This window comes from Apteryx rowi, unplaced genomic scaffold (assembly GCF_003343035.1).
Source record: "Apteryx rowi isolate R43461 unplaced genomic scaffold, aptRow1 scaffold_80, whole genome shotgun sequence".
NCBI classification, from domain to species: Eukaryota; Metazoa; Chordata; class Aves; order Apterygiformes; family Apterygidae; genus Apteryx; species Apteryx rowi.
In genome coordinates, this window is record NW_020451094.1 from 951,257 (window position 1) to 977,849 (window position 26,593).

At 41.2% G+C, this 26,593-nt stretch overlaps 1 protein-coding gene across 7 annotated transcripts in view; it reads left to right on the forward strand.

The window, feature by feature from the left end:
• The first annotated feature begins 66 nt into the window (after positions 1-66).
• The window catches only part of TEDC1 (tubulin epsilon and delta complex 1), an 83,704-nt gene continuing 57,177 nt past the window's right edge, over positions 67-26,593 (forward strand). For 2 of the 7 annotated variants that reach the window (XR_003257342.1, XM_026089182.1), the window contains exons 1-3: positions 661-869; positions 6,330-6,532; positions 20,872-21,042. Coding sequence is in view for 6 of the 7 variants with exons in the window: in XM_026089182.1 (XP_025944967.1) it covers positions 746-869; positions 6,330-6,532; positions 20,872-21,042 (498 nt within the window). In the remaining variant the exon portion in view is untranslated. The other 5 variants (XM_026089184.1, XM_026089186.1, XM_026089187.1 and 2 more) reach the window with 5 other exon arrangements.

Here is a 26,593-nt window from a genome sequence, read left to right on the forward strand (position 1 = left end):
GTGGGGCCGGGCCGGGCCGGGCCGGGCCTGCTGCCGCCCGGGCGGCCGCCAGTGCCCGCACCTGTGGCGCACAATTGCACTAGGTGGCTCTCGGCAGAGTCGGTGTTCTCGAGAAGACTTCATTTCCTCTTGGTTTAACTTAGGGTCCGAATTTCTCGCTCTGGTGCGCAGCGCCTTTGCTAATACCACCTAAAGTTGCTGCTTTTTATCCTAAACTGCCATGGGTCTTTCTGCTGCAGGGCTTTGCAGGGTGGCGTTTGCTCTGTTCGCTATTTTAAGCGTTTAGCAAGTGTTGACTGTGAAATCCTGACTGCGCGAATCGCGTTGTTTCAGCTTGTCAGCACGTTATCCTTGTGTGGCCGAGAAGTGTCTTCCAGCTCACTGTGTGCTGCCTTTCGGTTGTGAGTTTTTGGTTGCTGTCGCGGTCACGTCTTTCRAGCCAGTTTGACGATGGGCGCGAGTTGTGCCAAAGGCAGTTTTATCAGAGCAGAGAGCTTGGAGGCCAGGCCCTGGCGTGCGTGTGCCTCAGATGGCAGGGAGAGGCGCTGGTCACGCCGTACAGCCAGCGGTAGTAGCCCTTCTCTTCCTGAACGTGTCTGACCGTGGTAGCTTTTGGAAGTCAACTTACGCATGAACCTGCCTGACGTGAGAGAGTGAGTTTGCTGGATGCAAGCGTGCTCTCCCGTGCAATAGCTGGTGCTCAGATACTGATTTAGTTGGCCAGTCGAGGCTAAACCTGTGGCAGATGTTTTGCATGCTGACCTTGTTTCCCCGTTTTGCTCTTTTGCAGAGCTTGCAATTCTGGAGGCTGCTCTACTCTCTTCTGAAACAAGTTCACGGAGGGCAGTGCACTGAGTCCGATGCCACAGGTAACTTATTCAGCTCAGCTGACTGGGGGATTTTTGTCTGTTTCGAGGAACTACTGGGACTGGTTTTATGGTACTTTTTCTTTGACTGGGTGCTCCCCTGTTAGGGATACTCCAACACTTTAGTTTGTGCCACCAACTCTTACTCTTGCCTCACAGGCATGCAGGCAGGATTGTTCCTATTTGGCTTGTTTTATACACACTGATGAAGTTTTAGGCAATGAAAATGGATGTTTTTGCATCTGCTAAGGGCTCTTGCTTCCCTTGGACTTTTCACTGCGGGCACAATTAAATTCTGGACTGACCTTGTGCATTCTCAGTGTTTGCAGAGATAATTACAGAAAACAGATTTACTTTTCTTTTTCCCTTTCTCTTTCCCCATATGATGCTTGATTCTGTGGTTAATTTTCTATTGAGTCCTAATTCAGGACTATGGATTATAACGTGACCTATAAAGGCAGTTTTCTGGGTCCAACTTCTAGACAGAAGTGAAAATCGAAAGTGTGAATATTTTAGTGGGACCATGAATGGACAAGGCCTCTACTGCAGAGAGAAACTTTATGCATGTTGGCTTCTTACAATGGCAGAGCACTACTTGCTACTTAAATATATGTTATTCCAAATGAGATACTACTCCCCAGGCTTTTGTCTCCCTTCAAGGATATCTGTGTATGGCCCTTTCACTGCGGGAGGAAGTTTTGAGCATCCTCTGAGGGACAGAGGTGGTCTCAGGACTAAGCCACATAAAACCAGCTCTTGAAAACCAGTAAAGCTAAACTACACTGTTTGAGCCTGGAAGAGCTAGGGATCTGATGGCTGTGGAAACTGAGTAAAAAGGAACAAAAAGGCTAAACATTTTGTCTGAAATCTCTCAAGGAATGTGGTGCAAACCCATAGTTTTGGGCATAGTTTTGCTGGCGGCTCAGCAGGAAATTAGGAAGGTTTTGTGTTGCTCACAATACTGTTATTTCTCTTCCTGTTGTTTTTGCTTCTCCACTTATCCACAGTCTGCTCTGTGCAACTTCAGAGTAAGTAAATTTATGGACTGATTTTGCTATATAAGTGAATTTTAGGGAAGATTAAAGTTTGCTTTAGATACTACAACTAGTAGTCATTCCCTTGTTATGGTTGTAATGTGATACCTTTTAGAACAACATTCTGCATTATGTTTTTCAGTGGTTGATATATTTTATTGCCCAAATAGCAGAAAATGCAATATTGGAAAAATCACATATAATAAAATATCCRCACAGATTGATGTGTTAAAATGTAGCAACTACTGCATTCTTGCAAAAACAAACCAGAAACCCTACTGAAGTCTCTCTGTCAGTAGTTATGAAATTCTGCAAATGGCTGTTTTGTTTTTTCATTTTGGAAGATATTTTTCTTCATACAATAAAAAGTGTTTGTCCTAAACTTCTGTGGGAAGCAGTTCATGTACTCCAGCCACTTCAGCGTGTCAGAACAATGGCTCTCTCACTGGTCGAGTACAAGTCAGACTAAGCTGCATTATGGTACTCTTGGCATAGATGAAGTTGTGATTACTGTTTTCAGGCTGCTCTTTCTTCAAAGCAACTGAGAACTGATGGACTTGATTAACAACCACCCCAGCTAGCAGTGCAATATACATTTTGACAGTTGAGAAGGTGTTTTTTTTTTTTTTCCCCCGAGTTGTAATTGAGTTTTTATTATATGAGGAAGAAGTCTGGAGCTGCAATATGTTTTTGTTTGTTTGACAAATGAAGCAGAAACTGTTCTTTTGCAGCAGTAGTTTYCTGTAATACTACTACCTCCACAGGTGTTTCTTGCCTGAATTCATGAATTAATGTGTCTACGTCTGTTCTTGTACTTGTTTTAGGTCCTTTCCATCTTAGCCTGCTTAAACCAGATTAATGGAAACCCTTACTTGAATATCTTGTTGTATTTCACTGAAAATATTCTGCAGGATTCATGAAGCAGAAGAGCACAGCTTGAGCATAGTTTTAATAGAGCTGAACCCTGAGGTTCAACCACAGCTTGGTCTTGCTTGCTGAAGATGCTTTTATAAATAGCATGTGCACATGGAAGGGGATTTCTTGGAATGATTCAGTAGGTCTTTCTGTATAAACTGCCTAATCCTGATGAATGGCCATAAGAAAATGCAGGCAAAGAAGAGGTGTTCGAGTGGTTGGTGTTATCTGCTCTCTGAGTGATGTTTTTCTAGGCTGTACGGTTTGGAAGAATCCGTCTTGCTCTTGCATACTTCCATAGCTTCCACTGCCATTTATCTGAGTACCTTTGCACTGTGAGGTGGAGAACTGTAGGGATGAAGAAAACTAAGTGACTTCTAAAAGGTCATGGAAAGGCTCTGTGACTATTTAATCCCCCGACCCAGGTCCGTACTTGGACCGCTCACCCACAGTTCCTGCCTGATAGCCGCTGCACYGATCATACCTTTTCTGGTGTGATGGCAGTGTGTTGCAGAGGGAAAGCTGAAACAGAGATTAAGGAGAATAAGGACCAGAACCACACAGAAATTCAGGTGGCTAGTTGCTTTGGTGAATCTTGCCCTGAGTAACCTGTCAGAGCAGGGAAATGGCAGTAAAGGAAAAAAGCTAGCTTGCTGTTTGTATTTCTCCTTTTGAATTTGTGATTTCTCAAAGAGCTGCCTGAACTCTAGATGGCAGCATGCGGTGCTGCTTTGGTTTGAGAGAGAGGGGGGGAAAGGAGATACTGCTCTTCCTTGCTTTTGGAGTACTTCTGCTTTCACCTGTTATCCTGGTTATGGCAGTTCCTTTCTTGACATTGACAAATGCACAGAGAAAAGAAAAAGGCAACATGCAAACCCAGCTAATTGGAGAATGTTCAAGAGCGATCAAAATAAAATCTCTAAGATTTGAAAGCTTCCCCTGTGCATAAGCGATTGGAGTGCATCTCTACAGTGAGATTTTTTGCAAACCGTGTACATCTCAGTCACCCCAGCATCATGGAGGGAAGTCAGACATTTTAACATTCAGAGGTTCTGCAAAAGGAGCAAACAGAGTGATGTAGGCCTTTGGCTATCCTTTTTCTGTCTGTAAAGCAGAAAGAAGCTGATTTTAAAACCAGTTTTCTCTCTGTGATGTGCTTGTGCAGAAGGTCTGCCTTGCAAAACGCTAATGCTCAAAAAATAGTGGTTCTGCACCATCATGTTGCCTGCTTAAGCATGCTCTTGAACCTGTTTTCTGTTATTCAGTTACTGTTAATGTCTTTGTCAGGGATTCGTCTGTAGCTTTCACATGGTTAATCACCTATTCCTGCTCCTACTGCTGAAGACATGCAGTAATGTGTATAGCATTTTCAGCTGTGTATTTGGAGGAGGAGCAGTCTGGAAATAAGGGTCTCCTTGGGAAGCCATGCTCTGTTTTCTTGAACCCTAAAGCTGGTCAGACAATGTAAACGCTATACCTTCCTCTGGTTTGTCAAGGCACGAAGGGCTTGCTGGCCCCTTGTGACTACCAGCTCCTTCCAGCCTTAGCAGATCTGTAGCAATGTGCTGCTCCTATAGGGTTACTGGTATATAGCAGCTTATAGCTCCACTCTGTGTCTTGGCTTTGTATTATTTTTGGTAGGTAAGACTCTCGGACTTCCCAAACCAGGGATGATGTCTTTGTATTTCATAAGCTTCCATGTATTTCTGTTGCCTAAGTCCAGTCCCTGCTACAGCCCATGTAGCTTTCAGGGTCCATAGCATACTGTTGCCAGAAATTGCAGTGCGATTTCATATTGCATATTGCAGTGCTGTATGTGTGAAGAGCATCCCTTTAATTTGCTTTGACCCATATGCCTGCTGACTTTTTTGGTGGCCTGTAGTACTTGTACTGGAGGAGGTGTAAATGACTTGTTCCCTATTCGCCCATTCCAGGCCACTCATGTTTTTAAAGATTTTTGTTATGTCCATTCTCTTCTGTCTTCTTAGTCTACATTGTCATTCCTTACAATGAAGCTGTTCTTTACTTATGATCTTACTTGTCTTTTTCTTAAATTTTACAAGTTTTCTGAAGCCTTTTTGGGACTGAAGAAATAAAGCAAGCTCTGGATTTGAGCTGTGAGGTCATGGTAGATTTACACAACAGTATAATGACGTTACCTCTGTTTCATCTAGATTCCTCTCTTGATTTCTAGTCATTGGTTTGCTTCTGGAGTGCGAGAACTGAGCTTGATATTTTCACAGAACTGTTACAATACCAGATTGTCTTTCAGAGTGCAGTGATCAGCTCCAAGCCCATTGCTCTGTCAGTAAATTTAGGATTTTTTTTTTCCTGAGTGCCTCAGTTTTCRTTTTTCTAAATTGAATCTTATCTGTCATTTTAATCCTCTACAATTCTTCACGATCTGCTTGCATTCCTTACTACTGAGTAACTTCACATCAGCAGCGAGTTTTCTGTCACTATCGCTTTGCCTTTGTGTCATTTTTTTGTTGGTTGAACAACAAATGTTTAGCACAGAGCTCTCATGTGAAAGCACCATGTGTTCCTACTCTCAAATTCTTGTCTGCTGGTCACTTGTGCCATCGATGCAAGGGCCTTTCCTCTTCCACCCTAGCTGCTTAATTTGTTTGTTCTTGTTATTCTTGTTGAATGCCTTTGGGAAATCTAAATGGCTTGTGTCAGTTGAATCTTCCTTAATCGCTTGCTTGTTGTTGCCTTAGGAGAACCCTGTTACCTTTTTGAGCAGTACTTCTTTTTACAGAAGCYGTGGTTCTTCCCTAGGATATATTGTTTATCATTGTGTCCACTAATTATATTATTTGTTATAGTTTTGACTGATCTACCCAGTACAGTTCTCAGGCTTATTGGTCAGAACCCTTTTTTTATAATAGATTTAATTTTATCTTTCTTTCCCCAGTGTTTTACAGTTCTGTAGTGCCTGTCATGTAGCTGTCAGGTAAAATTTGTTGGTATGAAGGAATATAGAGCAGAGCATTACTGAGAATTAAATAGTCCATGCAGTCTGGTATGCAGTGAGGTGTACTGGTGCTCAGAGATTTGCAACAGGCTGTGAAGCTCCTATCTCTAAATTTCAATTTCATTCAGGACTAAATTGACCCAGAATATTTACCAATTCATAGCATGTTTGGTGGCTCATATAAAATGAGTAGATGAATTGGAGTCCTGTTCTAGTGAGGATGGTTATTTACCCTTGTTAGATTTATTAATCTCCGAGAAGCCATTAGTGGCCTCGATCCGAACTCTGAATTTCTTTTTTTCTCTCAGCAGTCGTTCTCGTAGAACAGAATGGGCAGCATAAGGAAGGCTTACTTTTTACCCCCTATCCTTTATCAGTTGTTGATAAAGCACAGAACTGTAGTCTCCACTATCTTCCACTAATCCCTGGCTTGATTCAAGATCCCTGCCCTCAGAGAAGGCAGCAGTTTCTGGAACTGAATGGGTAAATGTATCGAGTAGCACAGTGTGATGTACTTAATTGTTTTCTCCTTTTCAGATACCCAAATTAGGTTTGTAAAATCAGCATTGTGGTATCATGGCTATGGCAGGCCAGAACTCTATTGGCTCCCCTCCGATGGCTCAGCGGGTAGTCGGGAGCTGCTGCTGGCATTTTCCTGGCTGCTGCACAGAATTGGTCTGCTGGAGCAGCTGCTGGCTCGGAACAGAGTGAGGACTGGGGATGAAACCTCTGTGTGCACGGTGAGCATGTTTGTGTCTTTCCACCTCATCCATCTGTAGGTAATGAGCTGTGAGAACAGCCATGCTATCCTTGGTGTGTATTACCTGATGCACAGTATCTTGGTACCTCTAAAAATTATTGCCTTATCCTAGCTTTAAAAAAACTTTAAAGGGACCACCATGCGGAATCCATTCTCCTTCCCTTCTCTACCCCAGTGTGCACTTTTTTTATGCAAGCGACCTAGGTTCCTTTTCTTTTCCAAACTCCAACCCCTGGGCGAATGCCCTGACTTTTTCTTGCATTATAGATGAGACCAGTGTGGAGGATTGCAAATAAGCCAGTGTTTGTGATCTCTGTGTTTGAGTTGTATACTTCCAGACTGTAGGCACCTGTGGCTCTACAGTGTAGGCAAAGAGGTTAGCTGTGAATGCTGGGTCTGTTGGYGTGGGGTGATAGAGCAAGTAATCCTAAGGCAAACAGTATTTTTTTTAAAAACATATAGATTGTAAATGGTAGCTATTGCTCTTTGGGTAACTAATGACCCTGCAGCCTCCTTGAGAGCACAGTGCTATATATTGTTGAGTTTCCATAAAAAGATGTTAGCATACTGAAAGCACGCTCTGAAGTAAGCTAAGGATAGCTGTGTCTCTGCCATAGCTGTAAGATACCTAGTGGTCAAAAAAAAAAAAAAAAAAAGCACAGCCTAGTAACATTCAGTGATATTCTTTTTAAAACCCAGTCTTTGGATTTTAATATCACATGCACATGACAGATGTTTTTTCCATATCTGTATCAGGCTTGTTGCAAGTAAACTGTGCCTACTCATAGCTCTTAAGGTGACATAGGCAGTATTTAAACTGATCAATGCAATGTGTTAGGGTGGCCAAGGCCCCTCTAGATGGTTGTGAGTTTGTTCTAAGTCATCTTGGTCTAGTTAGACAGTAATTACTGTTAAGTCTGGTTCTAAATGACGGGCTCTCAGAATTGTTTCATTCCTTGGACAAAGACATTGTAGTTCAGAAATGCTGCCTGCTGGTATCTAGCAAGGTTTAAGATCTTTTGATCTTCATTGTCATGCATACATGCTCTCCCAGACTGTAAGCTGCCTAGATTTCTAGAACAAAGTTTTGGAGGGTACAGCAAAGCAGAAAAGCAAGGAACGCAGGTGATCTCCAGAAAATTCTTAACTAGCAGCAGCTTTGCTTAAACAAATGCTTGTGAGTTAGAGGCAGTACAGTTACAGCTGCTTCCATGGCTGGCTGCCCTGCCAGGAGCAGAACCACTGGCTCTGGGATAGAGGTTTCCGCCTGTATTCCCGCATGTGCTCCTTCTGTCTGTTTGGCTTAGTCTCTACCCACTACCTCCTCAGCCTGTCCTGTGCAGAAATCTGTTCTTTCAGGAGGGAAATTAGAAGCCAAGAGTCAACTCGAAGCCCAGAATGTAAGACCTGCTCTGTCTGTGTCAGGAAGGCTAGTGGTAGCCTTTGTATTTCACTGCTGAAGGTGGTGTGGCCACAAGAGCTTGCGGTTGCATTCTCACAAGGAGGAGGTATTTGGCTGTGCTTAATGCTAATTGCAGAGATTTTGGAAAACCAAAATATAAGTATACAGATTTTTCCTTCCAAAGACAGTGTAAATGGAAAACAATTTGAAGGGAAGAGTCTCCTGTAACGTCATTATAAACTGTATTTTGAGATAACAGGCAGAACCTGCTACTTTAGAATTGTCTTCTGCACAGAAGAGGGAGCAAGAGCTGCAGGTAGTGCTTGCTGCACTTGGTGTCAGTAGTGGTGCCTTCCAGCGATGTGAAGGGCACCTCGAGGCCTCAGAAGAAACCCACTTCTTTAAATTTCTCCTGCCTTTTAAAATGTTTTTGTTGTGTAGTAGCACATTATTTAAATTTTTCATTCTTAATTTCTATTACAGAAGAATGACAAGTGAAGTGTAGCAGCAACATGAATTCAGGAAATGAGGCAGTGCCCGTATTATTTCCTCTGAAGGATTAAGTTTTGAATTTTCAAAAATGAGATGATAGTTCTATGGTAATACAAAGTTATCTCTTATGCCCACACAGACACATTAAGCAAATTATTGCAGTCCCTTTCACCACAATTCTACTGTATTCCACCTGGGTTTCTTAAAAAGCATGGAATACATATTTCACGTTTTTCTCCAATAACTGTCCGGAACAGTGTTTGGAAGGTTTACAGATCTGGAAATATTTTTGTCAGTGGGCCGTATAAAACTTTTATAGACTGGGAATTGGTGTATGTATGTAAAACTCATTGCATTAATGGCAACAATTCTTGTTTAGTGTGCATGTAGAAAGCTTTGATACTCCAATAAAATCAGGGTGATCTTAGGGAAATATTGTAAAAGGTAGTTACAGCTGAGAATAGGTAGATAGTATGTTTTGTGATTCTATAGCGTAAGAGAGAAAAGAGAACAGAATTTCCACAGAGAGATGTTATTTTATTGGAGCAGCTAGGTACTTCAAAACCAATAAATTCAACCAGTAAAACCCAACCAAGTTAAGGTCTRGAAATGCACAGTTAACGGAGGGAATGATCCTGTGAAGGGGGAAGGTAGGTGGGTCACACATCTCCTGTTAGTTCATAAGTCAGTTCCTTGTAAACCGCTCACAAAAGTGTGTTGATTGTTGTATAAAAGCGGGATAGTTACCGTATTGTTATTGTATGGCATAGCTTCATACGGCATTGAGTACTCATTGGTCAGACAGCGTTCAGGAATATAGCCCCTAAAGTCACAGGAAGGAAGGAAAGGAGATGAGGTTGTCAGTTTGATGCCTGCCATCTCCTGACTTAAGCTACAGTTTGAACAATTGCAGTGCTGGAATTCTGGCTCTGTGCGAATGTTAAATACCAAGCATTTTTGATACTTAAACTGAAATGTTCTTGAAAGATGCAWAACAAATTGTAAAGACATTGCAAAACATGCCAAAGATGTTCATTGTTGTAGTCCTGATTCTCTTCCATTTAAGTAAATGGACAGAAAAAGGCAAAAGTACTTGAAAAAAGTTTTACGAGAGAAAGCTATGCCTTGAAAAAGAAGGGAAAGGAAATACTCTTTAAAAAACCCTGAAATTTCATTGCTGAAATCTCTGCCAAAACCGGCAAAGCATGAAAATATGTACTTACCAGCAAAGCACGTTTGTAGATAAACTAAAGAGAATAAATGTGAAAAGAATGCTTCCCTATTGTCTTAATCTGAAAAAGTGGAGCCTCAAGAATTGTAGGCATAACTGCTAGTTCAAACCGAAATTCACGTGGTTCGTTTTTAAAATTTTGTCAGAAATTCACAAAAGTGGACGCAGCGTGTTGTATGAAGAGGAGAGAATGCAGCTAATCTCTACATTAAGGGTGCAATGATGTTCTGACTATTCTTTCCGACTAAGTCTGGAACAAAGCCTACAGCCTGCTAAATAGCTCATAATATGCCAAATATCCAACATATCAAGGGCCAATTAAATTAATTCCTTTCACTTCATGTCAGATTTACCACTCTGTGGCCTTTTCTCTGCAGTTCCTTAGCAACACAGTTTTCTTCCCCTGCAAATTGAACACTTCCATCAGCTCTAAAGGCTTTCAGGCCAGTTATTTATAGAGGCAAGGGTATTCATGACACATGATGGACATGGAGACCAGCTGCTGCAAGGAATTCATAGTCTTAAGATCTTGAGCTAGTAAAGACATCCACAAGCTTAATTTTACATGCAAGTACATCTTAAGGATCAAAAGTTAAGTGATTCCTAAAATTATAAACTAAATGGTGGTGGAGGCATGATAAAGGGTTAGGGCAGTAGGAGGTAGTGAGGTCTGCTTAATGGGTGTCATRCAATTAAAAATTCTTGAGTTGCTGGTAAGGACAGGTATGGGTAGCAGCGAAGGCTGATTATATGGGTGACTGCTTTCATGTGTTAGATAAGAGAATCACTCAGGGGCACTTTCTCTAATGTGGTTTCCAGTTCATTTTTTGGAAGGGCAGTGCTGCAGTACCTCTCCTGAGCCAGAGTCCTATGTGCATACTCTAGGATGTCCAACGAGTAGGGCTGAAGGAGCCGCTGCCCTTCCAGCCCCTCTGCCTGTTGCTCTTTTCCAGYGTATGAAGTTCATAAACTGAGGTGGGAGACAGTTGAAAGAGCTAACCGGAGCCTGTGCTGCTGTGGGGAGGAGCAGGAGAGGGAAGATGGGGTAGGTAACGAAAGTCAAACTCCTCCACCGGGCTGCTTTAGTGTGAGTCTGTTTTGTGAATTTACTGTGAATTTTCATCTGTCAGCAGGCTGATGACTTCAGAGGCAGTAAGTGAAAGCTCAAACCTTGCTTTGGACAACCCATTAGAAAAAATCACTAATTCTAGTACTTCTATAAAGACTTAAATACGATCCACGTTGGAGACTCACATAGATTTACTGAAATGTCTGCCTGGGAGTTCTTGTTTATTGTTATTGCCTTAAATGGCAGGGCAATTAATTGTTGGATGGGATCTTCAAAGACTTTTTATACCCGGTGTGGATTTCTATCTCAGATGTGCAGTGTAGTAATCTTGGTCTTGACCTTTTCTTGCTTTTGGTGCTGTGTGTGATCACATACATGTGGGTTATCCTCAAGTGCCATTTATTGCTTCCTATTTATACATTAGTATTCTAGAGTACAGGTGAAGTTACAAAACACATCTAAATCTAGTGTGTGAAACACTTTATAAAGAACTACTTGTGACAAGTCCTGCTTAATTTGACAGGGTAATGGGCTTGTACCAGACTGATTGTTCCTCTTGGATTTATTCCTGTACAGTTGGCAGCTTTTCTAAGCTGTCCCAAAGTGTTTATGAAAATTCACAAACAAACCCTGTGCTTTTGCAACTGCCAACTTAGGCAGCAGTAGGCACTTCTCTCTAATTCAAACTTACTAATTTTGGGAGGTACAGGTTCTGCACTGAAATCAGTGCTCTGGGTTCCTCTGGAGGACTTCCAGCAGTAATGATCTGTGAATCTTAGTCTTTTACTTGTATCTTAAGTTGTATGCTTTGTAGTCTACTGACAGGTCATTGACTAAAGCTGGTATGACGGATGCCAGTCAAATCTTGGAGAATGTGTATGGTGTTCACCCAGGAAGGAGCAAAGAAGAAAGGGAAGATTTTGAGAGAAACATTTATAGAAATGCTAGCTGTCCACTGTTAATGGCAAAATTTAAAAAAAAATCGTCTAGTGTCAGTGAAGCCCAAAACACTCTATTGGGCCATAACAATAAAGGTTAGCCATGTTTTTTTCTCTCTGCCAAACTTGGCACCAAAGCTGTCTTTCACTTAACCTGTAAGGTAGACCTGCGAAGTTCTCATATTCTCTCTCTGTCTCTTGCTTGCTCGTCCTTTTTTATTTATTTATTTATTTTTTAAAGTAGCAAATAGTCATTTGAAATAAACCTGCCTTTTTAAACACATCTTAACACATTCAATATTTGACTAAATTTTTTTGCCTAGCTTTTAAAATTTTAGTGACAATATCACAACTTTCTCTGAATCTGTGATGGCTTTTGCAGATATTGGCATCTGTGAGCATGTATTCCTTCTGCTTGCAGGGAGGAATGCTGCCTGTACTGGTATTATTTCTAGAGCTGAAATTAATCTGTGTGTGGAGGCTGGCTGTTGGTTTTTAGATCAGGGTAGTGGTGGTTTTCCCTCATTATCACTAAGATCTGTTGTACAAACATTGGTTCTTGGTTCCACTAGTTCCCTCTGCTTGCTTCTTGTTCTCTGTGTGAAATTGCCCCTTCCCCCTTCTGTGAATTTATAATAATCATCTCTTACAGCTATTATAGTTGGAATTCATGCATGTCTCTCTAGCAGGCCAAAAGGAACTCACTTTAATTACTTCTAGGGGGGAAAAAATGAAACCAAGAATGCTTTCTGACTCTTAGGTTTGCAATTTGATTAATCTTTTGTTTGTTGCAATCTGGTTTGGCTCACTGGCTATTTGCAATGAGGTGAGGCTTCTGCTTGATTTCTAATCATGCTATTGAAATGCCTTTCTCTTACAGAAATCCTGAACAGCACTGCTGTTCCATAAACCACAGTAGTGGAAAGTGTTAACGTACCAACGAAGCTTGATGTACCCCCAAATAGAAAACCAAGAAACCTTTGACACTAGTGTCAGTAAATATCAATTTTCTGTTTTTTGTTTTGTTTTGTTTTTTCACTTCACCTATTCAAGTTGGTGTGTGGGGGGGAAAGTTGTGTTAACCTATTGATTCTGACTCTGAAGTGTAATTACTTTCCAGACCTTTATGGGCTATACTATCTTGTCAGCTTTCATTTTTCAGTTTGATTTTCCTCCCTTATTCTCCATGCTTTTTCTTCCACTCTGTTTGTCCTCCTGTCTTTCTAGTACTTCTCATCGTTTATCTTTTTGTCCTCTTTTGCCACTAGAAGATTGCAGTTGCCMTATTACAGTAGCTACTAAGGAACGCTTCCAAAGCCTCCTGAAACCTAAACAGAGGGCACAGAAGCCCTGAAGTTTTTCCTGCAGAATTTCCCTTACCATATTTTTGCCAGAAAGCAGCGCTGCTTCACCCAGGGCAGCCAGGTGGGTTTGCTGTGGGTGCTGGACCTGTCCCCGCTCTGCCTCTGCTGGGGTGGCACAAGGACCTGAGCTTTGAGGCTCGCTGGGTTTCTGGGAGGCTGACGGTCTATTTTAGCATTCTCTGCACTGCCTCCCCCTTTCYCACCCAATAATGGCTTCTACCTGAAATTAAGGGAGAAAAAGTCTTGAAGTGTTAATTTTAGCTCCTTAATTACTGATACTGCTCATAGGTTTAAACTTTTTTCTGGTAAAAGGTGATTAAATTAGGAATATGTTTGGCATTTTTGCATACAAGAAACTGGAGCATACTTTGGTTTGGATTCTGAAACATTCTTTGTTTTTGTTAARGCAGAATTTATGGGTGACAACTGACATTGTCTCCCTATCGTTCTGCGTGTTCTGTATGTGTATATACATGCTATTGCTCCTGATCCTTTGTGTTTATGACTTTTTAATTCCATGCTTCAGGCTTGTCGTGGATCTTTTTTCCCAATGAAAAACACATTCCTGTGGTGCACTGGAATATGTATGGTTAACAAATAACATTTATTTTTGCCTGACACAGTGAGTACACTCAAGATTTTTAGACAGCGTGTCAAGGTAAAATGCTCTAAAAGATGTCTGAAATGATCAGAAAGGCTTATAATTTAGGCATTTCACATTCACCATTTATTGAATTTGCTGTTTCTTTGGGTAATGTGTGAATTTCAAATAAATGCAAAATTGCTTGAACCTGACATTACAGTTGATGTGTTCTGGATAGGGTTCTACCACCAGTCGCCTGCATGTCACTTGAGCTTTCACAGAAGGAGAGGAAGATGAGGACTGGTGTGCTAATAGGAAGGCTTAGCATGGTAATGCTGGTACTCTGTACTTTGCTAAAATCTTGTGTACAGGGCTTTTTCTTTGTGGGTGGGAGAAGCTGTGTAATTTTAAGATGTTTTGCTGCTTCTGCCCACCAGTGGTGGGGAACTGCCAGTACCTTTTGGTAGCTTCTGATTGTCTTTGCTCCATTAAATCTATAGATTTGAATGAGTACCTCCTCTGCTTTTGGTGTTGGGCTTTTTTGGTGATCAGGGTTAGCTCTCACTGGAGTGTCTTTTGAAATAAGCACTTTTCCTTCAGGAGGACAAAACAAACGTGCACAGAAGGGGCATGGCAGGCCTTCTACGTCTTGCAGAGCTCTGCCTCTCCTCTCCTGGGGGCAGTTACTCTTTATTCTCCCATTGGCCTCTGGCTCCAGATTGCCGCTGGTGGAGCGGGCTGTGTCCGGCTCTCTTTGCTGGTTACCCCTTGCCCAGCTACCTGGCCTCAAGGAGGCAAAATGGACTTGAGCAAGCAGGGCTGCAGCTAGCTGCAGGCAGAGGGAAGGCAGTGCAAGACGTTGTCCGTATTGCCTGTCTTGATCTCTACAAAATGTGTTGCTCTGTGAGTTGACATCTGCCTTCCTATGTGTTTTTTTTTCTTTTTTTCTGCAGTATATTTGACATCCACGTTTTGTCTGCATACGTGATGCAGTGATTTGGGGGGATTTAAGAGCAAATTAGAAAGTTGGTGGTACCTTGACCTTGCAGCTTCAAAGACTAGGCAACACTGCGGTGCTCTCTTAAGCGTGTGTTGCTTCTGCTGTAATGCAGAGCTCTTCAGCATGAACTCCTGGATGAGTGAGGAGGGGTGGGGTAAGGGACTTGTTCTAGTGCCTCAGGCCTGCGGCCTTTGCCGGACAGACTTGTTCACACGAGACAGGAACTGGTAGGAGCTGCGCTCGCATTTTCTGTGTCTTGCCTCAGCACTGTCTCTTTTTCATTCTTTGCTGATCAGGTACCAGCAGAGCTGTTGTGACAAGTAATTTTTATAAAAGTCTTTGAAACTTTAAGCTAAAGGGCCTTACATAAACACAAAGTATTTTTTTATTATTATTATTATTAACTGTGTTACCGTATACACTATGGTCCTCACTTCTACATTGTGAATGTGTTTGTGGAAAACATACTCTTCTGTGCAAATGTCTGGATATTTAATTGGTGTGTGCATCATGTGAGAGTAATTTCTTACAGCATCTGTCTTTCCATGTATGTCTCTCTGGATCCTGCCATGTCTAGGAGGAATTCCAATTAGTGGTGGTGTTRGAGTTGTTAATGAAAATAGTGTTGTCCATTTCCTGTTCATCTATCCAAATTGTTCCTTTGCATGTTTTCCCCTCCTGCAGCTAGATGTATGGCTGTATTAATTAGTAAACCATGTCTGATACTCTGTTATTTCTGGCTATGGCTTTTAATTAAAAAAAAAAAATCTCCCTTGTTTAAAGAGCTGTAATTACACGGGTTAACATATGTTATGTCACATGAAAACCGTTGCCTGAATTATGAGCAGTTCAGAACGAGCTGCTAGTAAAAGCTGCCGAAGCACTGTATTGATGGATGTGATTATTTTGCCTTTCCTGARCCCTGCACTGAGGGATCTGGATAGGCTCCTTCCCACCTTTGTGATACTAGGTGCCTGCTCGGTGTAGCTGAGCAGGATTTGAGAGTAACTAGTTTCTATCTAAACATGGGTTAACTTGCATGAAGATGAGTGTTGGGGTGGGAGCATGCATTAGCGGTTTTAACTGGCTGATACTTTATTTGTTTTGCTCTGCTCAAGAATTACTGTTGGTTAGAGAGCTGATTAATACATATATCCGTGGGTTAAACGTGTTGCAGTAGGGTGCTTCTCTATGGGAAGGAAAGCAAGCTGCTTGGTGGTTGTCCATGTATGGAAGCAGAGAGTCGATTGATGGATTTGGAAGATGTACTACGAAAAGCTACAAGCTAACTAGCGATGAAGCTGCTTCTACGGGAGTCCTTCATTTACCAACAGATGGCAGCTCATAGTCACAAAAGAGCATCTTTCAGTGAACTAGCCCTGCCATAGCCTTGTTTTTACAGCAATGCAGACAGCACAGGCCTTTTCATTTCCATTGTGCACACAGGACAGAATAAGGCAGTATGTTGTTTTTTCAGCATAGTACATTTATTAATGTAAAGAATATGGAAACAAGGGAAATCTGTAGGAATTAGGAAGGTAAAGAAAGTGTAGAAGTTTGTTCATGTTGCGCAAAAAAGGGTTTTCTTTGCAGTGCTGCTTGTGGTATATTGTAAGGTGGTACTTTTTTTCTAGTCCTTGTGATCTTTCCTGAATCTGCAAGGAGCTTTGCTTTACAGCAATTTTTGAAGTTTAGTTAGTTCAAAATGTATGTAGTAGGAAAAGGTCAGCCCTGCACCAAGTCATTAAAATCCTCATATCTCGGTGGTGCAAATGGTGCAAAAAATGCTCCCTTCTTACATGCCTACAAACACACTGAAGCTTGCATTGTTCTTTGATAAACTATTTATGTGACGAAATACATGTTTATTTTAGGTCAGTCCATTGTCAGTAGCATTGCCCTTTGATTCCCAATAGGATGGGGTTACTTTGTATTTGAAACCAAAAAGAAAACCTTTATTTCTGCTGTAAGAGTTGAAGCTTCTTAATCTTTTTAAACCCTTTGTCTGTTATTAAGGCAAGGTATGCAGAGCTAGTGCTCTCTATCTGATCATGTTACGTACAAGTTGTTTGCTCAGATGTATGGAATGTGAATTAAAATAGGTATATCCACATGTCTGTTTGTCACCCCCTCCCTCCTCCCACCCTTTATTCTTTTCCTCTAAGTGCTTATGTATCTGGTGGCTTTCTTCCATTCAATGCATTACTTGAGAAGGGGGGATATAAGCTAAAAAATCAGCTCTCGGATGACAGTAAGTGTCCACAAGGCAGGTTATATCYGTGTAACTTACAGTTTAACGTGTAGACAGGCCATCTGCGAGAAAGTAGGTGGCTGTCAGTCCCTTCTTGCATGGTAGCGTTCCTCTCTGTGCTTCAAAGTTCCACCAAAATGCTAAACTGAAAGGGGGCTCTGCTCAGCTTGCAGCTTACACATGTGTTAAGCTGCATGTTTATGGTGTGTTAAGCRTATTTGTGTTATGTACCTATATAGGCAAAAGGAGCAAATTAAGAACACCCCCTCTAAATGTGAAGTGCATAGTCCCTGTGGAACACCTGAAGCGGTGTTCATAGAAAATGCCATCATAATTCCTTCTCTCTCAAAGCACTACCAATTTTGAGCTTATTAAGAAAGGTTCATGCTCTAGAATGTACTTCAAACAGTGAAATAAAAATACTGGGGTGCCTTGTTTCTGTGCCTCTGCTTTCTTTTGTGTTGTCCTTAAACACATCTAGTCAAAAGTGGATCTGATTTGTCTGCCCAGAGCACTTGTGCCATCAGGACCGTATTTGCTTTTTTTTCCCCGCRTTTGCTGCATTGTCTAATCACAAGTGTGTTCACTTGTTTTCAGAATGATCTGTCAGCTTTTTTTCATGATAATTAGACTTGAAATAGCCAGGGAGAAATGTTCATGGCAAAACTCATGTGATGTTAGAGCTTGAATTCTAGGGCGCATTTCAAAAAATTTTTAAATATATGCTTTAGGTTGTAAACGATGTTTAGCTCTGACTAAGCCAGAGGCATATTTATGAGCTCAGTGAAGTTTGGTAGTTTGTGAGCTGCCCTTGCTGGAATGGTGCTGCGTTCTGTCCTGGAGCACCTGTTTCGGGTGGGGGTAAGGTGGTTATTTGCCCTGATCTTTCCCCACGGGTTCTAGGGAACTGTGGGCAGGGCAGAAGTTCAGGAAGTGACTTGAAGAAAGTTCATGTCAATATGTGCGTATGTCTTTCATAAGGCTAGTGCTTGCTTTTCTGAGTCTTGCCAGTAAATAGATATTGAGGTCTTCTAGCAACAGTACCTTGAACTTTTAGGACCGAAAGCATTTGGGGTGAGTTTCAGTGGGAGTGAAATTGARGAGTTTCATTCCAGCTTCTGCTTAATGGTTACGCTCATCACAGGTGCTCTGGGAAGTCCACATTGTCCCGTTTGATAAGCATAGCTCYGGTAGCACTGGTGTTGCTGGTGTAATGGAAGAAGACTCGAACACTGCAATGAGAGTATTGGATACACRTTAATGTGGCTTTTATACTGCGAGCAGGTGGCATGAGTCTATATACCTTTCTTCTCTGAAACTGAATCACAGAAAAACCCTGGGTAGTTACCTTGGCTGCTTGCTTTATGACTTTAGCTAAATAATATGCACTAACTGCATATCAGAAGTAAATATAGGTGTGTACCCATATTGCTGCATAGGTTAGATAAATGCACAGTGATATTTGAAGCAAAGGCTTTAGCTATGGCCTGTATTTTAGTGATTTTTCTCTCACTGCTAGAGCAGTAAATAGTCTCTAGATTGTAAAGATGAGACTAGAAATTGAGGTCACAGTATAATATGGAAGACTTTTTTTGTTGTTGTTTACTTTATGTCAGGCTAAGTATTTCATAGCAAATGTAAATTTTTTTGTGTGGTTTGTGAAATGAATAATAGAGASATCCCATTGAAAAATGTATTGTCTGGCTTCCTTATTTTAATATTAATAAGGTGGGTTGCTACAATAAAATTTGCTCTGCATGGTGTTTGTCATTGTACTGCCAAAGCAATTGAGTCTAATGCCATTTCTTCCTGAAATGAATCCCCAGGAGAACAGTATGTGTGCCATGCTGAAACCTCTAATCCAGGGGACTCAGAGTTGAGCTGTGCATAGTGGAAAATGCAGAATTTAATGTGGAAATCCCAAGTATGAGAGAGGGATAGAGAGACATACTGGGCTCTGTCTTTGGCCTTGTGGCTTGTTGGCTGCTTATGTACCCTGTTCTAGTGTTATTTACACGTGTGTCTCCCCAGTGTAATGAGTAGCATCCACTTTGGCTTGTCGTGTTTAGGGACAGCTTGGTAACCACCTCAATAAAGTTGTATAGTCCAGAAATCTCTGCTGGTGGTGGTGAGACAGGCTGAACTACAAAGGTGCTATAGCTAGGGCTGCATTCTGTTTGGATTGGCTTGGCTGGTTTTGGTAAAGGGACACGTTGCCTTTTGATTTTGGGGCAAGGAGCTGAGTAGATCTGAGTAAAGTGAGTGAAATTGCTGTTGACACAAAAGAGAGATTGTCTCTTTTTTTTTTCTTTTTTTTTTTAAAGGCAAATTTCTGTGCCTTTAAAGAAAAAGTCCTTTACCAACCCTGTGCTACTGTGATTTATAGTATACATTATCTGAACCATGGAGCAAAGGGAAAAAACCTGTAATCTTGATACATTTTATGTGACCAGACCAGCATTTTTGTGCTTATAAATAATATGAACATTCACTGTATTAGAGACACTGTTAACTGAGGTGATATTAGGTTAAAGCAAGCATTAGGGGGTTATTTGATCAGTTACAGATCTACTTCTTCTGAAATCTGCAATTTAGRCAAGATTAAAATCTCTTCATTTTACAGTTTACATTTTTAGTTTAGGTTCCAAATTGGGACTACATTCAAGCTTTGCCTGCCAACTGAATTTTTATAAGATTTATTGAACACGGAAGTCTGTGAAGCAGGGAAGCACATATGTTTAAATACCACCAAGGTCTTTGGGTACAAATATCTGCTTAAGTGTTTTATTGAAAACAGTCATGTCTCAAGTAGGCATCTTAAATTTTCTGCTATAAAGAAATGTCTTGAGAATCCAGCAACTGGGAGACACCTTCTTAGCTGGAGAACACTAGTTCTGAACCCCTAGACCTTCTCAGTATTGTGTTATTCCACTTCTACTTATCATGTGCTGTAGCCAAGAATTTGGAATTACGGCATGTGTTCACTGTATGTACTTACTACAGACTGGATGAAGTTGACAGCTCAGGTTTACTTTAAGTGGTGTCACTGACATCAGAATTAAACCACCCCTTGTCTTTCTCCCTTATTAATTTGTGAGCTGCAGGAGGCTTAGCTGAAAACAGAGAGGTCGGTCGGTTTGTAAATATGAATGATCTCTGTGTGCGAGAGGCTGGCGGAGGTGGAACTCCCACCATGTTCCCCAGGGAAAGAGAGGTGGCAAAAGTTTCTTGCTTTCCTTAGGCTGCTAGCCAAGGTTGCATCTAGAAGGTGAGGGTGGCTTTTTTTGCTGCAGCAATAGGAAACTGGGGTAAGATGAACAGAAGAAAACTCCTTTCCTTCTCCCTTCTTTCTTCCAAATTACTCTAGAGAAAGGCAAAGCAAGGCAGGACAGCTTGTTCAGCTGTAGCTGGGAACACCTGTGTGGCCCCCTGGCCAAAATCAGCTATCTGTTTCTTTCTGTCCCACAAGAAGGGAGATACTGGATGGGGAAAGAAAAGAGCTGAGTAAGCACAGGCCCAGAATCTCATCCCTATCTTAGGCCTTGATTTACAAAGTGGGGTTATTGAATACAGCCTGCAGCTCATTCAGGAAGACTCTGAAGAAACTAGATCTGTTTTTTGCATTCTTTGACTTGTTAGAACCTAGTCAAAATGTGATTTGCCCATCTGGGTAAAGAATAAGCTCAGTGTCTCAGGATCCATCACTGTTTGTGTCTTCCTGAGGATGGAGAAGGAAGAACGGGAGAGAAGACAACTCACCACATCTTAGCTGAGAAACTGATATTTATTCCATCCTCCCACCCCTCAGCATTCCTTTAGGCTTGTGTTCTGAAAGATCCTTGTTTATCTCCATTTCTGAAACTTACCTTTTCCTTTTCTGGAAATATTTTCCCTCTTCGGCCTATTTATCCTTTATGCTCTTTGCTACTGAGTGGTTTGAAAAATTTGAAGCTGATTTAAACTGTTTTGGTGTTCTCTTCTGCTTTTAGTGTGAAGATGATCTCCCTAACAGCCAGAAGGGCAGGACTGAAATAGCACCTGAATATTCTCTAGAAGACAAAGTAGATGTCCGATACCTCCAGTGGTTAAATGGGAGGCTGAGGTTCCAGTGGCGGAGTTTGCACGCTCTGCATCAAGAGCAATGCAAACTTTTGCATAAGGTAAATGGTTCTTCTAACTCACTGTGGCATTGTTTATTATTTTAAAGCCTTGTCAGCTAATGCTAAATGTACAAATTTCTCTTATTTGCTAGTTTTGCATTTTGTCTAGATACAAGTAAATTACTCTAAATATAAATACCTCTACCTTTTTCCAGTGGGCAGAAACCAGAGAAAAGGAAGTATGCRCCATGCTTATAAGGTTATAATTGTTATATAAAAGTCTTCCTTGCAGACTGACACCTTAGCCAATTCTGCAGCCAGGTAGGCGGGCTCCATTTTTCTCAGAAAATGTCTGGTGGAAGCAAGACAGAATGCTCTACTGCCAGGGACATTAAAAGCTGTGATTCAAAATATTAGTTCATCACAAATGTGTATTCAAAGTATTGGGCACAAGTGTCGAAAGTACTAATAGCAGCAAAATAAAATGCTGTTTCCCTTTCTAAATTACTAGAGAACATCTAAACAGAACACCAAAACATAGCTGCTTTTAAGTCAGAGAACAGCAGCAGTTTCTACACTGCATGTAAAACTTGCAGACATTTGGGAACATCGTATCTGCTTAGGATGGGAACAACCTACAGTCCCAAAATTGACAGTGTGGTGACTGATGTAGTGCCACTTGGTGCTGTACCCAGAACTATCACAAAGAACCTTTTGCAACTAAGAACAGGTTTTGAGAAATTTCTTCTCAAAGGAGGAGATGTATTCCTACTGTATGGTTTGATGTATTCCTTTTATCAGGAAGCTGTAAGAATTGGAGCAGGAGGATTTTGAATGAAGATACCTTCTTGGCTTTAATCCTGTGTCTGACAGCAATCCTGTAAACTATAATGAGGTTACATTTTGTTCTTTACATGAATTGATTGCTAGGGAAGATGCCTGATTGACAGCCCTAGGGAGAGATCAGGTGCTGCATGTGTGCAGCATCTAAAATAACCTTTTGCTTCTCATTGCCCACTGTGAATGTGCTTTTCTGAACTGGGAAGGGAAATAACAATTCACTCTAAGTGCAGGTTTCAGTCCTTGGGTTTTGCACTGAGATTACAAACRGTGCTGCTATTAGGAGAGGTGGCTTAGTGATGTAAAACTCAAATGAAACTACTGTCGTCTTCTCCCCTTGATAATCTCCCTGTGCTGGTTTTTAGTAGGTGAGGCAAAAATCTCTGTAATTCATCATCAGTTCTCTGATTTGTCCAGTACTTGGCAGTAACAAATCATTAGGCATCTTCAGTGCTGCCTCAGCTTGCAGTGAATGAGACCAAGGAAGAATTAAGAGCGGTTCAAATCTGGGACCTTGAGTACAAATGAATATATACTCTCATGGTCCCGATCAGGCACTGAAATGTGAACAGATGCGCTGATCAGGCAACATACTGAACTGTTGACAGAGGAGAAGATAACCTCCTATGGAGGTTGTTGTTTGAAATAATTTTTTTTTTCTCCTGAGGCTGTTCAAGGAAAAACATTTGTTAAAGTTAGGACTATTGTAGTCAGACAAACRCAAGACAAATTACAGTTATCTGCTAGGCCCCTGGACCATGATTTCTAGAATCTGGAAAAAGAAGCAGGAGAAAGGACGTTTATCTGTTTGTCCAGCTTCCAAAAGCATCTGCCTTCTCTACGAGACAATGCCGGACTAGGCAGAAGCAATAAGCAATGTAGGTGATACTTGTTACGGTCAGACTCTGCTCTGTGGTGTACGTAGAGGGCTGCCATCACAGATGTATATATCTCGGGATAGACTGGAGCCCAGTTTCTCCATATATGACCACGCAGTGATATTGTGCACGCTCCAATAGGTATGTGCAACAGTAGGAGTTCTGTGTAGACCTGTAGTAAAGTGTAGTGCTTTGGTTTATATTCTAGTCTGAATTAAAAACAGAAAATTGAAAGGCAGAGGTGTGACTTTGGAAGGGACTTCRTTACATTGCCACATAAATGTTAACGTTTATGGTAACACAAAATACAGCATGTGAAAAGGGAACAATTTAACTGCTGCATAAATAATAATTGATATTTCTTGACTCTTTAATGGAGAAGTTTTGACTGTGCTACTGCATTAACTTAGTTTTAAAACTTTTAAACTAATCTACTATGTGTCAAAAGACTGAGGCTTGGTGTACTGTATTTAATTTGGAAATCCAGTTGACCCAGTATGACTTGTGTATGAGTTGTTGCTTTTCTAATATAAACCACAAACACAGTGTGCAAAAGGCTAATGAGTGTTATGTTTTTTAATTATACTGACAGATTTACAGAGGGCTTTCTCTAGAAAATGATAATTATGGCTTTTACTTGCTCTGTTTAATAACTTAACAGGTTACGTATCTCAACTGTGGAACAGTCTTATTTACTGCTAATCACAAGCTATAATTTTTGCCAAGTAGTGGCGACACTTCCACAGATTTCATTCTGTGACTCACACAGGCTCTAAAATGCCATTTTCTCTATTTGGTGCTTTTTGAAACAAACATATTGCACTTTAAAAATTTATTCTTATTCAAGAGATGACTATTTTGCCAGTCTTCGTTACAAGTATGGAAACTAATACTGGAAATAAGAATTGTACAGAGAGGATCCAGCAAGGTGCTACAAAGATGCTCAGGAGCCAACAGAGATGGACATGACCTCCAAGGAGAAGTTGAGGGAGTTGGGACTTGTTTGGTCTGGTGGAGAAGAGGCTGAAGAGGATGATCTAATAGCTGCCTTCAGCTATTTGAAGGGCATTTACAGGGATGATGGATCCAGATTCTTCTCAGTAGTGCTAGAAGACAGACCAAGGGGAAAAGGCCACAGATTACAGCTTGGGAGGTTCAGGTTGGATTTTGGAAAAAGTTTCTTCCCTAGGATAATGGGCAGCACTGGAACAGGTCACCAGACCTGGGGAAGGATCTATATTCACAGAGGTTTTCAAGATACCAACATAACCTAATGTTGGCAGTCATCCTTGTTGGAGCAGGAGGTAGGATTAGAGATCTCTAGAGATCCTTTCCATTTCTATGATTCTATGAAAATGCATTGAATTGCTTGGGTGATCAGGACATGGACTTCCAGGTTACTAGTGATGACTCAAGTCTTAATGGAATAGTACTGTATTGCTTGGAGAAAAGGAAAGGGTGCAGAAAGAGGGAAATATGAGGGGGAAGAGGCAAAAATATGTGACTGCTTTTTCCTTAAAGTACACAAATGATAACTGAAGTTCCCCTCTCTTTTGTATGGGATTGCTAGGGGTTGTATGGGGTTGTTGTGCCCACTGCCACATCAGTTTGATGGTATCAAGTCCTGCAGCAACCTGCTTAGGTTACTGAAAGGGGAAGCCTCCCGGGAGCTACAGTTCACCCATGCGGTGTGAATTGCTTGTCAGMGCTCTGGCTTAGCTGTTCCTCTTTGCTAGTTCTCCTGACGAGCTGCTCTTTGGTGCCTTCAGCTCCCGGAAGGCATGCTGAAGCAGACAGGCGCACACATGGCCTGCTGTAGGAGGGAGAATTCCTGCGGGAAATCTTAACCCCTCTGTTGTTGAGGAGCTTTGCAGCCTGAGGCTATGAGCTGCGAATAACATTATAATGGCTTCTCAACATGGGCAGGTTGGCCTGCTTTGAATTTTTAATATAGTAATACTACCATTATTCCCTCAAATTTCTTAGTGGTTCTTATTTACCCGAAATACCCTCAAATATATCAAGGCCTGAAAGATAAATTTCCATGTTGAGGATTGCCTGTTGGTTCTTTTTGTTCTGTTTCTTCTTTCTATCAAGCTCCAGTAAAATATCTATCTGTCTGGTTTTCGATCCCTCCTGAATTCATAGGAGAGAATGGTTGTTTTTAATTAGGCCTTGAATTACCCCTTTGCTTTAGAAAGTGTGAATGAGAACCCTTGCACAGTTTTAGAAAAATAGGTAGAAACCTGTATAGTTTACATCTGGCTTTGTTTTGGGGTGTCTTAAATGCACTATGCTACAATCAACATGTGAAAAGAAATAGCGGAACCCCTGAGCTTCTGTAAAACTGATGGTTTTCTTCTGGGTATTGTCAGCCATCCCCCATCTGGTAAAAGCTAGGGCAGAGATTGCAACTGAACTAGGGAAGGGATAGGTTGAGTTCAGAGGTGAATTTTGTTAAGTGAGTGAATGTTGATTGTGGACTATAGGCATAGGTTAATAGGAATAAAATTATGTTAAATAGAGTATTTGACAATAGAAGAGGAGTTTAACGTAATCAGCATTATCAGATCATGGTAAAATGACCATAAGTGTTGTAATATGCTTGGAAACTGTTAATAAAAATGCAGACCAGCACTGGGAAATACCTCCTAGGAAGGGAGATGGAACAGTTTGGTTTTTCGTACATGTTCTAAGATGAGCAGTAAGAATAAGAAGTGTTGCGGTGGATTAGATTAGTGGTATCTATACACCTTATGTCATAGTACAGGAGTAAAGGGACATGGAAAAAGTCTTGATGTTCTGCGTAACASAGGGCAGAGGCTGATACTGGGTGAYTACCTCATTGACAGTAATTTATGTTTGAGCTGATTGCTAGAAGCATCTGATCTTGGCATGAAGAATCTACCATGTTACCCTGTAAATTGCTGCATTGGTTTATTATTTCTATTTTGTTTTGAAGTTTTTGATGTTTGAAAGTCTTTGGATTTTTTCCTAATGTGAATTTCCCATTAGATCTTAATAGTTCATTCTTCAATGCCATGGCAATTTTTCCTCTCATTGCAGGTACACGTGAACTATGAACTATCTCTTGTCTTAGATGAATTAGATAAGTTGATCTCTTTGCAGCTTGTCTAAGCTCAAGGGCATTCAAGAATTGGTAGTGGATACTCCTCCAAAAGCAATACTCAGTGGGCCTGTGCCTGTACTCTCATGGAAAGAAGTTTTGTGCAAGGTTAAATCAGACTTGCCTCGTCCTTAGTCTGATCTGGTTCAAGTTCCTTATAGTAGCAGCTTACAGACTCTCTCACCGGTTTCCTTGTCCTTGGAACTGTTTCCCTCCTTATGCCTTGGTTCATCTTCAGTTACATTGTAGTTATCAATAGCAAGAACGTTAAAATACAGACACCTGATTGTTCCAGTATCCAGTTATTCTGGTCTCAGAGGAACACCTTGTTCCTCTGTTGCTACAGCTTTAAAGTACTTGTTTTGAACTCTAGCTAGTGACATGGCTGCAACATACTTTTGAAGAGGGGTGAAATTCAGCCGTGGTGCCAGAGGCTCAAAGGTTGGCAGCCGCAGTTGCACAAGAGTGCAGCAGGGCGGGCAGTGGCGGTACAACGAGAGAACATTGTGTGGGGAGGTGCTTTTTTATTTTTAAACTGCATAACTCTGCACATGTGACAGATGGTTGTCACCAGAAGTGAGTTTTGGGAAAGGAATGCTAAAATATTCCTGAGTTTCAGGGTAGGGTTGATAATTACCCAGTGCCTGTCAACTTTAAAATAGTTGTCAATACCCAAGTGTATGATAAAGTTCATATTAGAATAAAAGAAGAAAAGCAGCAAATATTCTCTGTCTTCTGGCAGAAATATTAATGAAATATGAGCGAT